The sequence below is a fragment of the Meleagris gallopavo genome, chromosome 19 (genome assembly GCF_000146605.3).
Source record: "Meleagris gallopavo isolate NT-WF06-2002-E0010 breed Aviagen turkey brand Nicholas breeding stock chromosome 19, Turkey_5.1, whole genome shotgun sequence".
Taxonomy (NCBI): domain Eukaryota; kingdom Metazoa; phylum Chordata; class Aves; order Galliformes; family Phasianidae; genus Meleagris; species Meleagris gallopavo.
Window position 1 is genome coordinate 6781444 of NC_015029.2, and position 12857 is coordinate 6794300.

Here is a 12857-nt window from a genome sequence, read left to right on the forward strand (position 1 = left end):
TTTCCATCCAGACATAATTAATGTAAACCAAATGCTTTCTGCACAGCTACTGGCATTCTGAACCCATGTTATGTGTGGTCTTCCCTTTAGCCTGGACAGCCCAGAGACGGAGTTAAATGCTGAGTGCTATCCCAGACCTTCCTGGGCAGCATCCATTGCACAAGAGGCACCTTCAGTCTGTGCATTCCCTGCTGGGATGGGGCTATGCAGTGCTGGTTGAACTGGTTTAAATGTTTTTTGAGTGTATCCATGGCTTTATCTTCCAAATCCTGCCAAACTCAAACTGAACTTTTCTTGCTGGTTGGAGGAAATGTGCTTAAATGTAAACCCCAAATGCAGCAAGATCTTGCAATATGATTTTTATTGCAGCTGATTTCTGATCACTGCTCTCACTTCATCATTTACACTGGATCTTTAAGGATCGAGGTGCGAAGAAATTAAGCAGCATCCAGCCTTTTCCTGGGATGTCCCAAGGGCCCAAAAAGAAGCTCAGCCGAATCTGTTGCCAGGTGCCCCACAGAGGTGACCCTGCACTGCCCAGTCAGGTACCACTCTGAGTCAGTGGCAAAGCATCTTGCAGACATGTCATGTGGGCTAAATGGGAAGCATCTGATGGCAGTGCTGTGGACGTGCTTTGAATTCCAAGGTGATTAGGATGCTGCAGATGCTTCAGTGGAAGGTGGGAGCAGGTCACCAGTAATCACTGCCATGTTTCTGCTCAAGAAGTGTCCCCAGATTGTGTCTGGGACTGGAGGGACATGGGGGTGACACCACTTGGATGCCTCCTCCATGGTGAGTTTTGGGGCATGGCTCTGGTGTTGAGTGTTTTGGCCAGAAAATGGAAAAAAAGCAAAGCACACTGGGGAGGACATACATGCATCCTTCAGCACAGTAGTTTGGTTATAAAAAGCCTTTCAGTGGAAGAGTGGTTTACGTGGAAACCTCAGCCAACGCAGGATGGGCACATGGAATCATTGAATCGCCAAGGTTGGAAAAGACCTTCAAGGTCAACCAGTCCAACCAGCAATATTTCCCCACTAAACAGCATCCCTCAGTACATCTAAACACTCCTTGGACACCTCCAGAGATGGTGACTCCACCACTTCCCCAGGCAGCCCACTACAGCACCTGACCACTATTTTGAAGGGGCTCAGGTATCCGGGAGGGGTGATTTCTGCTCTGTGTGATGGAGAGGTGCTGGTGCTCACTGGAAAGGGGAAGAGCCCCACTGACAGAGGAACACCCCCCACTCCTCCCAGCCCTGTCCCCAGCGAACAGACTTGGGGCCATATGGTCCCCCCCCGTGGGCTGCCCTGGAGCTCTGGGTGATGACAACGTTAAATGAGTGAGAGGCTGAAAAATAGTGAGTGAGATTTTGTAACTGGTCACCATGGCCAAGGAGGCAAACATTCTTCCTCGTGAGAGCGAGATGCTTTAGGAACTGTCTTAAAATTAATCCAAAACATGAGCCCAGCTCCAAATGAGTGGGACTTGGCAAGAGGGCTGGACACATTATCTTTAAATATAGGCAGGCATCCTAGAGGGTTTCTGGTGGTTTTTCTGGTCGTTCCTTATTCCTCTGTCTCCCCTTCTGCTCCTTGCATAATTCTGTCTATTTTAATGCTTGTTGCCACATTTTTGGCAGTTCATTTGTTTATTGTCCGAAAGCAGGCAAGGGTTGCAACACTACAAGAGATTGAAGTTGAGATGCTTTACTGGTAACAGCAGAAGAAACCACCTCACCACCAGGGCAGAAAGGCAGCATGAGGGCTGTTGGACACATCTGGATGTGTAAAGATACATCTGCCTTTAATACTTCCCACTGTAATGTAGAGCAGGTCTGGCCAGAGCCCTGCATGGTTGCATGCTCAGAAAGCGCAGGCGATGCGGCAGTGCTAGGACAGTGAGGGCCACATGTTCTAGCAAACACAGCTTCCTATTGACTTGTTAAACATTTGCTATTTATCAGATTTTGCTTTTAAACTGTCTGTAACGAGTCTGGGAGAACTCGTGTCAAAATCCCTTCCAGATGTGGAGGTGCTACCTGATAGCTTGGTCACAGCGCGGACCTGAGCTCCTGCTCTGTTCCAATGAGCTGGGCTACTGAAAGAGCAAAAATGCAAAGAAAGGCGTTTAGAGAGAGGAGAGGTGTGTGTAAATCTTCCCCCAGTCCCCAAGAAAAGGTGTTCCAGGATGGCAGAGATGTGGCACTGAGGAACACGGGCAGCAGGCACGGTGGGATGGATTGGACTCGGGGATCTGAGAGGACTTTTCCTCTCTATGATTCTGTGATTTTATAATCCTGTGATTCCTTTTTATGGGCAAACAGACCCTTCATGAGTTTTATCATTGCTGGGAAAACACAGGTAGTGGAGACACAGCTGCCCTGCCTGTCTGTGCAGTGCTTTTTCAGTAACACTGACTTTTCCCCGTTTCAAGAATGCTTCTTTAGGTCTAGGGCTCCCAGACACATCAGCTCCTTTTATGAGCATCAGATGATGTGTACAGTTGGAAACCCAAGCGGCTCCCTTGCCTTCAGAGCACATGGATCAGATAAAGACCATCAGTTCAACACTTATTGGAAGGCCCTCCTTCTAGCAGCACACGCTCCGCAGACACACTGCCCTGTCAGTCTGCAGGAGAAGCTTTGGGGCCATGAGATATTCCCAGATTAAAACAACTCCTCTTGCTCTGTGGTATCTGTCAGATCATATAAGGGCTGAGCCAACTCCCATTGTAGCAAGGGAGGGTTTTTCCACTGCCTTTAAGAGGTGCTGGCTCGGGGCCATCCTTTCTGTAATGTGGATCCGGCAGTGTGCGTGATGCTCTGCATGATGACAGAATTTCTGGGAGATTGGCCTAAACCAAAACCTTGGACCGCCGCTCTCTGGGACCTCTCTGCTGCAGGAGTGGGTGGCCAAAGGTGCCCAACCTGGATTTGGCGTGAGAGTTTTGTAGCAACATGGCAGGAGCCAGGAGAGCCCTGTCAGCCTGCAGCTACCCTTCTCTGCTCATATCTGGGGCTGAAGGCTGCATCCATGCAGGATGCCCAGCACTGAAGTGGGATGTCCTGGTAGTGCTACCTATTTGCTACACATACTATGCATCTGCTTTGACTATGTCTAGTGCTGCTGCATGAAAGGTTGTTTTTGCATAGTAAACCCAACCACAGCGATTCCACCCTGCTCCCCTTTGCTCCAGGCTGGTGGATGGGGCTACTCTCAGTCTGGTGCTCCTGTATCACGCCCCAGGGAGATTTGGTGCTGGGTAGGACATGGGTGGTGGCTGCCTTTGCCACTGCAGGTTCTCCCCCTGAGCCATGCCCTGTTAAGGGCACAGGCATCTCCAAGAAAACAGAATGAAAAGCTGTGGAAGAGCCCAGTGCAAGATCTCCCATGCGCTCCCTGAACACAAATCACCACTGCTGAATTTCCATGAAAATCGAGTTTGTATGGACAACCCCTGAGGAGTAAGTCCTGGAGGATGCATCTCCTGGGACTGTTCAACACAGCTCCGCTGGAGCTGCCCAAGCTCAGGCAGGAGCTGCAGTGCTTTCCAAAATGGGGCAGCCTTGCTGTGGCCTACGGGGCACAGCACTGGTCAGAAGATGGAGTCAAGCTCACCACTAACCCAGTGGAGCCACTTGCTTGGACATGCATAGAGAGTCAGCGTAGAGAGGGGGAGCAGTGAGTGGAAAAAGCCGAAGGCTGCCGTTCAGAATCCTATGGAGATAAGGTGCTTTCTGGAGTGCCCTGTGCAGCTGGCAGCAGAAATCGAGCTTTTATGTTTAGGTCTGGACAGATTTTTGCTTTCTGCAGCCAAAGGGATCTGGATAAGGTTTGCCTGGAAGATTAGCTGGCACTCAGCCCCACTCCACATCTCTGGAAGCTGCCCCTCGTGCAGCAGCAGGTCCTAAATCCCCTCATCCCAGCCCTGCGGGGTGGATGTCATCAGGAGGGGACGGGGATGGGGACACTTTGGCCATGAGTGCTGCAAAGGGACAGCAGTGGGCCCTCCTGTACATGGGTGCCCATTGGTGTGCAGTGGGATGCTGCTCTGCCTTGTGCTGACAGCAGATACAGGGCTGGAGCAGAAAACACAGTCCCCCCCCTCATTCATTTTTTCCTTCCTTCCTTCCTTCCTTTCTTTCTTCCTTCCTTCCTTTCTTTCTCTCTCTCTTTCTTTCTTTCTTTCTTTCTGTCTTTCTCTCTCTCTCTTCTTTCTTCTGTTCTTTTCTTTCTTTCTTTCTTTCTTTCTTTCTTTCTTTCTTTCTTTCTTTCTTTCTTTCTTTCTTTCTTTCTTTCTTTCTTTCTTTCTTTCTTTCTTTTCTTTCTTTCTTTTTTCTCCCTTGGGCCGATGGTAAAAAAGCCCAGGCGGTTTCGGCTCCGCAAAACCCAAATGCCTTTTGCAGCATCAAGCCTGGATCCCATAAGTAATATCCCAGCATTGGAGAATAACACAGTATATGAAGTAGACGGGGAGCTATAAAGACGCTTTAAAAGGGGCAATAAAAGTTTTGGGTTTCATATCGTCTTACCAAAGAAGAGAATAACAGAGAAGCAGGAAATTTCAGTAGCAGACATGACAAAGGTCACAGCACTCAGACTGCACCTTAGACGAAAACACCTCGTCTTATGAAAACAGCAAGAATTTTTGGCAGGGGCTCAAGAGCTCTTACAGGCAAAGCTCTCAGCAGCGCTAAAAGGTTACAAGAGACTGTTTTGTCTACGTTGCTGTAAATGTTTATAATATTTCCTTGCATTTGTAGTGCATGGGATATCCTGGCTGAGCGATAGTGAGCTCAGTCTCTGCAGGCAGGTGTAGGTGCCCTGCATCGCCCCGTGGATGCTGGTCCCACCATGGGCACCATGGCTGCTCCTGGCTGTAGGGTAACTCTCAAGATGGATGCTGGTTTGGGGATGGATGGTGGGAGCAGAGCTTGAGGGCAGCAATGGGGGGAAAGAAATAGAGAGAAACCTTGCTGCTGCTTTGCTGTGTGCAATATCCTTTTTGGATGGTTGGTTTTGTGTTTTTTTTTGTTGTAACACCTGAGTACACAGCAGGTGGGAGCAGGAGCTTTCATTTACTCAGCTGGACCTTAGCTCATATGCCCTCCTGGCTTGCAGGGGATCTGTCAGCCTTTTTATAACCTGCATTTAGGCACCATAACCCACTGCATTTATCAGCAGCTCTCCCCTGAGCATTTTGCAGGCACGAGGCTCTCCCCATTCTCGTGAGCTCAGCTGGGGCTTCCCATGGGGAACATCCACAGCACTGCTGCCCTGCAAGAGCCAAACAGCCACAAAATGTGTTTTGGGGTTCGAGTCCCTCTGGTCAATGGCTGCAGCCAGTGGTAAAGATGTGCACAGAGATGCGGAGGCTGGATGGACGTTTGAATGAGAAGCAATGAACTCCAGCCTGCAGCATTCAGGATGCACAGATGTGCTCAGGATGGCTCTACAAGTGACGGGCAGAGCACTGCATGAACCTTGCAGATGGGGCTGGGGGCTGTGTGTATTCCAGCGAGTCCTGTTGGTCGAGGTGCCTGCAGAGCCCTTTGGGCACACTTTTCTCTGTTGCAGCTGGTTGGTTGTGCCACCAGCTTGCCAGTGACTCCTGGACACGTGGGGCTCCGTGATTCATTTGTGTTTTTGTTGGAAAGCTGCTCAGCTTTGGTCGTTGCCCCATTGCAGGAAGTGGCTCTGATGAATGACCAGGCTGGATTTCTCTTCCAGAGGAACCCAGGCTTAATGTGGGCTTTCTGTGGACATCACTGTATATCAATACTGCTCTAATTGTCCATGACATATAGTCTTGGCGTATTTCCCAGACAGTCTAAATAAATCATACACTTCTGCTATAGTAAATAGTCTGTTAGAGGAGATGTTAGAGGCTTACAGCCCTCCCCCCTCTCCAAGAGCTTTGCTGTGCCCTCTCATTTTCCTTGGGCTTCCCATACTAAGGATGCTTGCTGTGAGCACACCTGCTGGCCTGGCCAAAGCACTCAAAGCTGCAGCTGCTGGTGGGGCAGGGGATGGGGTGGCTGTGCCCAAGGTGTTTGGTGCTGGAGCAAGCCAGGGTTGAGCTGGGAGGGGTTTTGTACCACTTGAGAAATGCTGGTGTTGCACGTTTGCCAAGTCTTTGCAAATAAGTATTATTTACATCAAGAGAATGCATAAATAAAATAGTAAATATCTCACAAAAATACAAAAATCTCACTAACAGAGAACTATGTGCTCAAACTGGGCCTGAAGCTCGGGTCCTCCCAGGCCAGCAGAGGGGACAGGGGGAGGTGACACGGCCAAGAGCGCACAGGGTGATGCAGAGCTCTCTGGCACAGGGGCACACCCCATACAAAGGCTTCTCCAGGGGAATTTAGCAAAGTGAAAGCACATCAACTCAGGCTGATGGTGGAAAGAGCGAACCATCCCACAGAATAAAAGCCCTGGGTGTGTATGGAGCTGGTGGGCAAAGATCCTCTGGAGCAAAGCACTCGCAGGGGGCTCAGACGCAGCAGCACAGCGTGGAGCAGTCGAGCCTGGCAGGGCTGCCAGCCCCCCCAGCCTTCTTGTTCTCCTTGGGTAGCAGCAGCACGAAGGCCATGGCCAGGGCGCAGTGGTAGAAGCTGTGCACGTAGGTGTAGTCCCACTCCTGCAAAGGGGAGAGCATTATTGGAGCAGCGGGTGCAGAGCGTGGGGATTCTGCAAGTAGCCCAAAGGAAAGGGATAAAAAAGATATCCTGAGTTCTGCTGTCAGAGAAGAAAGGATTTTCAGCCTTAAAAAAAAAAGGCAAAGTGGATTTAACACATTCCAATTTGCACATTTCCCAATTGGTGAATGAAGTGTTTCATTACCCTGCAAAGGACGAAGCTGGGAAGGGTAGGAGGGAGGATGGGGTGTGGTGGGGGGGACGCGCTGCAAAGTGACATTTTTATGTTCTGCTAGAATGTGCAATTACTGCATGCTTTGAAAAATAACCCTCGGGGATGGCGGCGAGGTCGGATCTCACAGCTCCCAATGCACGGAGCAGCCATAACGGTGTGGGTGGGATGTGTGAGCTCTCATGCAGAACAGGGGCACTGGGCAGTGGTGGGAGCAGAGGATGAAAGCAGGGCTGTGTGCACCCAGGAGCCAGTGGGGCCTTCACCTTGGCATGAGGAAGGTTGGGATCCATTCATGCCACAGATGTTAGTCAGGGTGATGGCCGTGGCCCGTGGAGATGTCAATGTGGGTGAGTGTGCAAATGGTACCTCAAAGAAGAACCTCAGCATCAGTGCTAGCGCCCCGAAGCAGAAGCCAGGACCGATCTGTTGGGTATAGATGCTCTTGTCTGGATACAGCCCTTTCTTCTCCTTCATCTTTTGTAGCTGCAAGCACACAGAGCACACTGAGCAGCCTCACCTGTGGCCCACAGGGGCTCCATGCCCAGATCTCGTTAATGCTAACACAAAGAACCACAGAATCACAGAACCATTTGAGTCGGAAGGGATCCCTAAAGGCCACCTGATCCAATGCCCTGCTGTGAACAGGGGCACCTGCAACTCCACCAGGTGCTCAGAGCCCCATCCCCCAACCTTGGGTTTCTCAAGAGATGGAACACCACCACCTTTCTGGGCAACCTGTGCCGGTGCATCACCACTATTGTAAAATTTTTTTCCTTATATCCAGTCTAAATCTCCCCTAACACAAAGCCATGAAACACCCTAACACAAAGCCGTGCAAAGCTGCAGTCCAGCTCCGAGGCTGTGGGCTCTGCCTGCACTGGGCAAGTCCTGTGCTCCACTTCTGCCTCTGTTTTCCTTTTGCACAACGCTGGATTCTCAACATTCAGCCCCAAAACCTGAGCTAAAGATGCGTGTGCCCTTGCAAACCCAGACTCTGAGAGACAAATTTAACTTGGGGCTGGACCTTGAAAACCTCTTGCAAGTAACTGGAAAGCCCCAGACGTGCCTTTTGGACGCACCCATTTCACGGTGATCACCAGCACAGCTGTCCCAATGGGTCCCGAGTAGATGCCGTAGCCCCAGCGGTCATGGTAGGTCCTCACAGCGATGGTGAGCACGCCGAACATGATGAAGGTCGATCTCTTTGGTTCATCAAACTCGGCCAGGGCTGTGGGCAAAGAGCATGGATTTGGCTCAGCTGTGTCTCCTGCTCCTGTGATGGGTAGAGCAGCTCAGGGCCCCCAAGCCTCAATCCCAGGGACCCCAGGGTTGGGTCTGGAATTGGTCGGACAAGATGATCTCAGAGGTCTTTTCCAATCTTAATGATTGGGGCTGTGCTTTAGGTTAGGGTTAGGATTAGGATTCTACAGCCATCAGTGCTGGGATGTGCATTCACCCCTTCCCCTTGGCTCTGTAAATGCAGGGAGCTCAGCACACCTGTAGGGCTGACCCTGGCAGAGCCTGCTGCTGCCTCAACCAAAAATACAGGGATGAACGCGGGGTTCTTGCAGCTGGTGGGGCTGTGCTTGGTTCCTGCTCTTCCCAAAGCCCTCCCAGATTTCCTGGCTGTGGTGGGGATGGGGCTCCAGGCTGATGGGCAACGCCGGCACCTGCCTGGGTTTGCAAGCTGGAAGTCGCCAGTGCAAGTGAATTATTGAAGGCTTTTGTTTAGCACAGAATGGGGTAATAACTGATAAAAGTTATGGATCCCAGTGGGCTCCATGCTTTTCCAGCTCGCACAGCTGTGTTATGGCTGTCCTGGATTTGCATTCCGGGAAGCGTGCCCGAGGGTCTGCGTCCGCACATGTGCGCCTGGGCTTTACAAGGCACAGCCAGAGGCTTCCCTGGGCTGCAGTCAGTGCACCTCCATGTCCTTGGATCAGGTTTTTATAGGGAGTTTGGCTAAGGGATAATGTCCGCATTTTAATCTCTGTTGTTTCCCTGCGGGTCAATATTTTAAACATCTTAGTCTGGGATTATTTCTTTAATTATTTATTTATTTATTGTAAGATTTTTTTGAACGCAGTAATGAAGCAATCGAGTTGAAATTTTGCTGCAAGGAACCAAAGTGTCTGGATCAGCACTGACCTTCCCTGACACTGCCGTCATCTACTGAGAAATGTCCTTTGCAGACCACGTGCCTCGCTGCCCTTCCTGAGCAAGCACAGAGCTGCAGGTCTGCAGCCTTCACCCTTCTCTAGTTCTTTCATTGTGTTCATTCCTATTTTGCCTCGTTTCAGTGGTAAATGAGGAACAAGAAGGGAAAAATAGAGAATGGAGGGAATGCAGGAATAGGAAACCTGAATATGTCAGAGTCAGGATTTTTAATGAAAAGCGAGTAGAATACTTTTCTGCCTTTTCTAATCAGATCTAATAATTCCCAACAGCCCAGACCAGGCTTGATAACTGGGGAGATAGATTTGTTTTGACTTTGGTTTGCTTGCTATCAAGGGAAGTGGCAGGCTCTGCATTTTGAATGCCTCCATGTCGGGACATGGGCTGTTCCATGGGCAGAAGAACTTCAGCACATAAACCAATGGGCACAGCATGGGGAAAGGGAAGAGAAAAGAGAGATTCCCTGGTGTGTGAGGTCTCAGACCAAGTCACAACTGACAGATTGGCACAAGCCAATCTGAAATAAACAATTCTGCTTATGTAAAAAGATAATGATGGAAGAAGAATGCCTAGTTTGTTATAACAGCAGGCTCCAGGGCTCTGTTTATCTCCAAGAGCAAAGCCATCCCACTACCACGCGGGATGGTTTTGGTGAGCATCCATCCACTAGGTGCAATGACTTTCCAAGGCATGTGTGGTACACAGGCAGCCCTGCCCATGGCAGGGGGTTTGGAGCTAGATGATCCTTAAGGCCTCTTCCAACCCAAGCCATTCTACGATGCCATGACATAAAGAAAGACCAAACCATGGCGTGGGCTGACTTCTGTAAGAGGTGAGTGATGTAGGTGGAGCTCCAAAGCACAGCCCTGCAACCAGCACCCACCTGCAGGGCCCCTGAGCTGTACTTACCCATCAGGGACACCCAGATGGACAGAGCTGTCCCATAGATGCTGAAGTACTCCAGGATGTCATAGCGCATGAAACATAGCACCGATAAGCCAGGGCCATCACATGCATGGTAAATCTACTCAAAAAAGGAAAAAAGAAAACATTAGAGATCTAGATTCTTACTCACAGACAGGTAAAATATATCTCCTCTTATCAGTTGGTTTGAAACAGACTTTGTGTGGCTGCTAAACCGTGGGAGCAGAACAGTCCCAGATCCACCAGGGTTGCTGATGTGCAGCAGTGAATCTACTGGAGAGATAACATCACCGTACCCAATGGCAAACCACCTGATTGCCAGCATCCTTCTGTCCCATTATAAATTATCTGCAGACTGGCTCTGCTTTGCCTTCCAGGCAGTGCCAGAATTTGCATTGTGATGGCCACACTGCTATTGTGAGCAGAGACCCACAGCTGCTTTCTTCCAGCAGAAGGAGGGGCTCAGACAGTTTTGATTCTAGTTGCGAAAGATTCTTGTAAAAGAATTCCTAATGAGTTTCCCAATGAAACACGTCTAGATGCCAGGTCACTGTATGGGCTAATTAGGGTTTCTATGGACTGAGTCTGGATACTGGTGAACTCACTCATTAATGCCTTCCCTTAATGCCTGCTGGTTCCTGCCCACTGGATGTTGCTCATCGATTGGGATATTTGCAAAGAATCACTGTCATGCAACACAGATGCAGACCAAGCCAAGAGAAATTTGGCAGAGCAATCAGAGCAATGCTCTTGCCTGGTGCTCACCTTTCCCTACCTGCTCCCAGCCCTACTCACTTCCCTCCACAAACACGATAGCACTGGAAAGGTCCCAGCACTGCTTGGCCCCGTGCCTCTGGGGCAGCCCCACTGCCATGCAGAGCAGGGATGCTGCTATTCTGTGTCACGGGTATCACTCAGAGAGCCCTTTGGCTCACCAAAATAGAAATGATAGCACTATGGCCATTGTTCTTCTCCCTGCTTCAGGCTGTGTTTGGAGATCAGGGAGGAGAAGGGCTGAAGGAGAAAGAGTGCCTTTCTGGCCAGCATCGTGACACTTGCTGGGCACGGCCACATGCAACCCAGGGGGTAATGTGACGAGAATGGGGATGGCAGCAGCTGTCACCCCCTGTCCCATCCGGGTGGCAGCTGCAGCCCCTTCCCCACTCGAGGATTTCGGCTCCGCGGTGAGGATCCGTCCCGCCTCCCCTCCAGGCACACGCCAACTTTCCGATGGGCTTCTGGGGAAGGTGGAGCAGACACAGAAGCGGTGCAAAATGAAATCGTAGATGTCTGGCTTCCCCGGGGAGCTGGGAGGGAGCTGGAGGGGGGGCTGTGCTCGGCGGGGATGGGTTTATTGACTGCTCCTGGAGTCTTTATGGAACTGGCAGAAGTTTTCCCCCTGCATTTCGCTTTAAATGGGGCTTTAAATGGTGGATCCTCAGGAATAAAAGCGTAGAGAGCTTTACCCTCAGTTCTGCTGCAGAAGAGCTGTTTGCACCAGGAAGATAGCCTCACTATCCACTGTCTCTGTGTCCATGTGGGGGACACAAATTGCTCCATGAAATGCCTTAGGATGGGTGGTGAGAATGAACAAAGGGAGGCAGGAGGTGCTGGCTTTCACACCACTGCCACAGTGGAGGGGTAAAACTTATTTTCCCTGATAGCTCAGCAGCATGTTTTAGCCTTTCCTTCCCCCCTGCAAAAGTCCCTGACTTCAGCATGGCTCACACCACCACTTAGCAATTGCAAAATCAAGAATTTGACTGTGTGCTTCTGGCTACGAGGACAGAAGCATAGTGAGATACTCTGAATGGCATTTAAACCCTCAATCCAGCGTGGCTATTTCCCAGCTGTAAAACAAAGAGAGGATTGGCTCCAGAACGCTGTGATGAATCACTGTTTCACATCCAGACTCTTCCTAAATTCACCATGAAACACCACTACATCCCCTCAAGGACAGCCCTCGGCACATCCACCCAAAGAATCACAGAGCCATAGAATTATAGAATCGTTTGAATCAGAAGTGATCCTCAAATGCCATCTGGTCCAACTCCCTGCACTGAACCGGGACGCTTACAGCTCAATCTGGTGCTCATATGCCCACCCAGCCTGACCTTGAGTGTCTCCAAGGATGGGGACGTTCAAGAACGCACTGCTCAGCACTGCACATGATGGGAGATAGGTAAAATTGGGTATTCTGGTGGTCACTTGGTGACATCCCCACTCACCCCCTTGGAAACCCCCCTGTTCCTGACACTGGGTGGGAGGAAACACACATGCACTCTTACCGCCACGAAGAACATGGTGAAGAAGTAGACCATGGCTTCCATGTGGAAGCGCCGCTTGGCCGCGATGCTGATGGTGGGGAGAAAGACCAAAGTGCTGAGGGTGGGCAGGAGGAGTTTGGCCACCAGTGAGCCCATGGGTGCCTGGCGGGCCGGCGGCTCCTGGATCCGTGTGAGCTGCTGGAGATGGAGGAGAAAACAGACGTGGAGAGAAGGCTTTAAACTTTAAATGCCCGGAGAGCTGCAGGCAAGGAACAGCTGCGGGCTGTGGCACAGCTGAGCCGCCCATGCGCTCCATTCCCTCTTGGATAGCAAAATTCTTGGGGCAGCAAATGCTCCATGCCCTGCAATGCCCCAGCTGTTTGTGTCCTTTGACGACTGCAGTTTGCTTAATGCTGGCTGTAATGCACATGCGTTTATTGCACACACCCATGGAGCTCTGAATCTGGCTTTTATCCCTGGAGGAGTGGCGCTGGGGAGCAACAAACATGGGAGCAGCACCAAATCTGAGCCAGCATCCTATCTGGTGTGAAATGCCGCCTATACACGTGTGTGCCTGGGTGCTCAGGAAGGGTGAAACTCAACCCTG

General features: G+C 50.6%; 1 protein-coding gene across 1 annotated transcript; it reads right to left on the minus strand.

Moving 5' to 3' along the window:
* Positions 1-6122: 6122 nt before the first annotated feature.
* On the minus strand, positions 6123-12637 carry MYMK (myomaker, myoblast fusion factor). The gene is made up of 5 exons (XM_010720969.3): positions 12272-12637; positions 9969-10083; positions 7964-8112; positions 7251-7367; positions 6123-6651 (listed from the first exon to the last, which is right to left on the minus strand). The coding sequence occupies exons 1-5, from the start codon at positions 12404-12406 to the stop codon at positions 6505-6507; spliced, it is 663 nt and encodes a 220-aa protein (XP_010719271.1). The 5' UTR covers positions 12407-12637; the 3' UTR covers positions 6123-6504.
* Positions 12638-12857: the final 220 nt, after the last annotated feature.

What these genes read in the sequence shown, in the direction of transcription:
- MYMK (XM_010720969.3), bottom strand. Translation starts at nt 12,406, where the DNA reads ATGGGCTCACTGGTGGCCAAACTCCTCCTGCCCACCCTCAGCACTTTG. An exon ending in TCACCATGTTCTTCGTGGCG is followed by an intron (nt 10,084 to 12,271) that starts GTAAGAGTGCAT and finishes TTTTTTGAGTAG; the next exon opens with ATTTACCATGCATGTGATGG. An exon ending in CATCTGGGTGTCCCTGATGG is followed by an intron (nt 8,113 to 9,968) that starts GTAAGTACAGCT and finishes CTTTGCCCACAG; the next exon opens with CCCTGGCCGAGTTTGATGAA.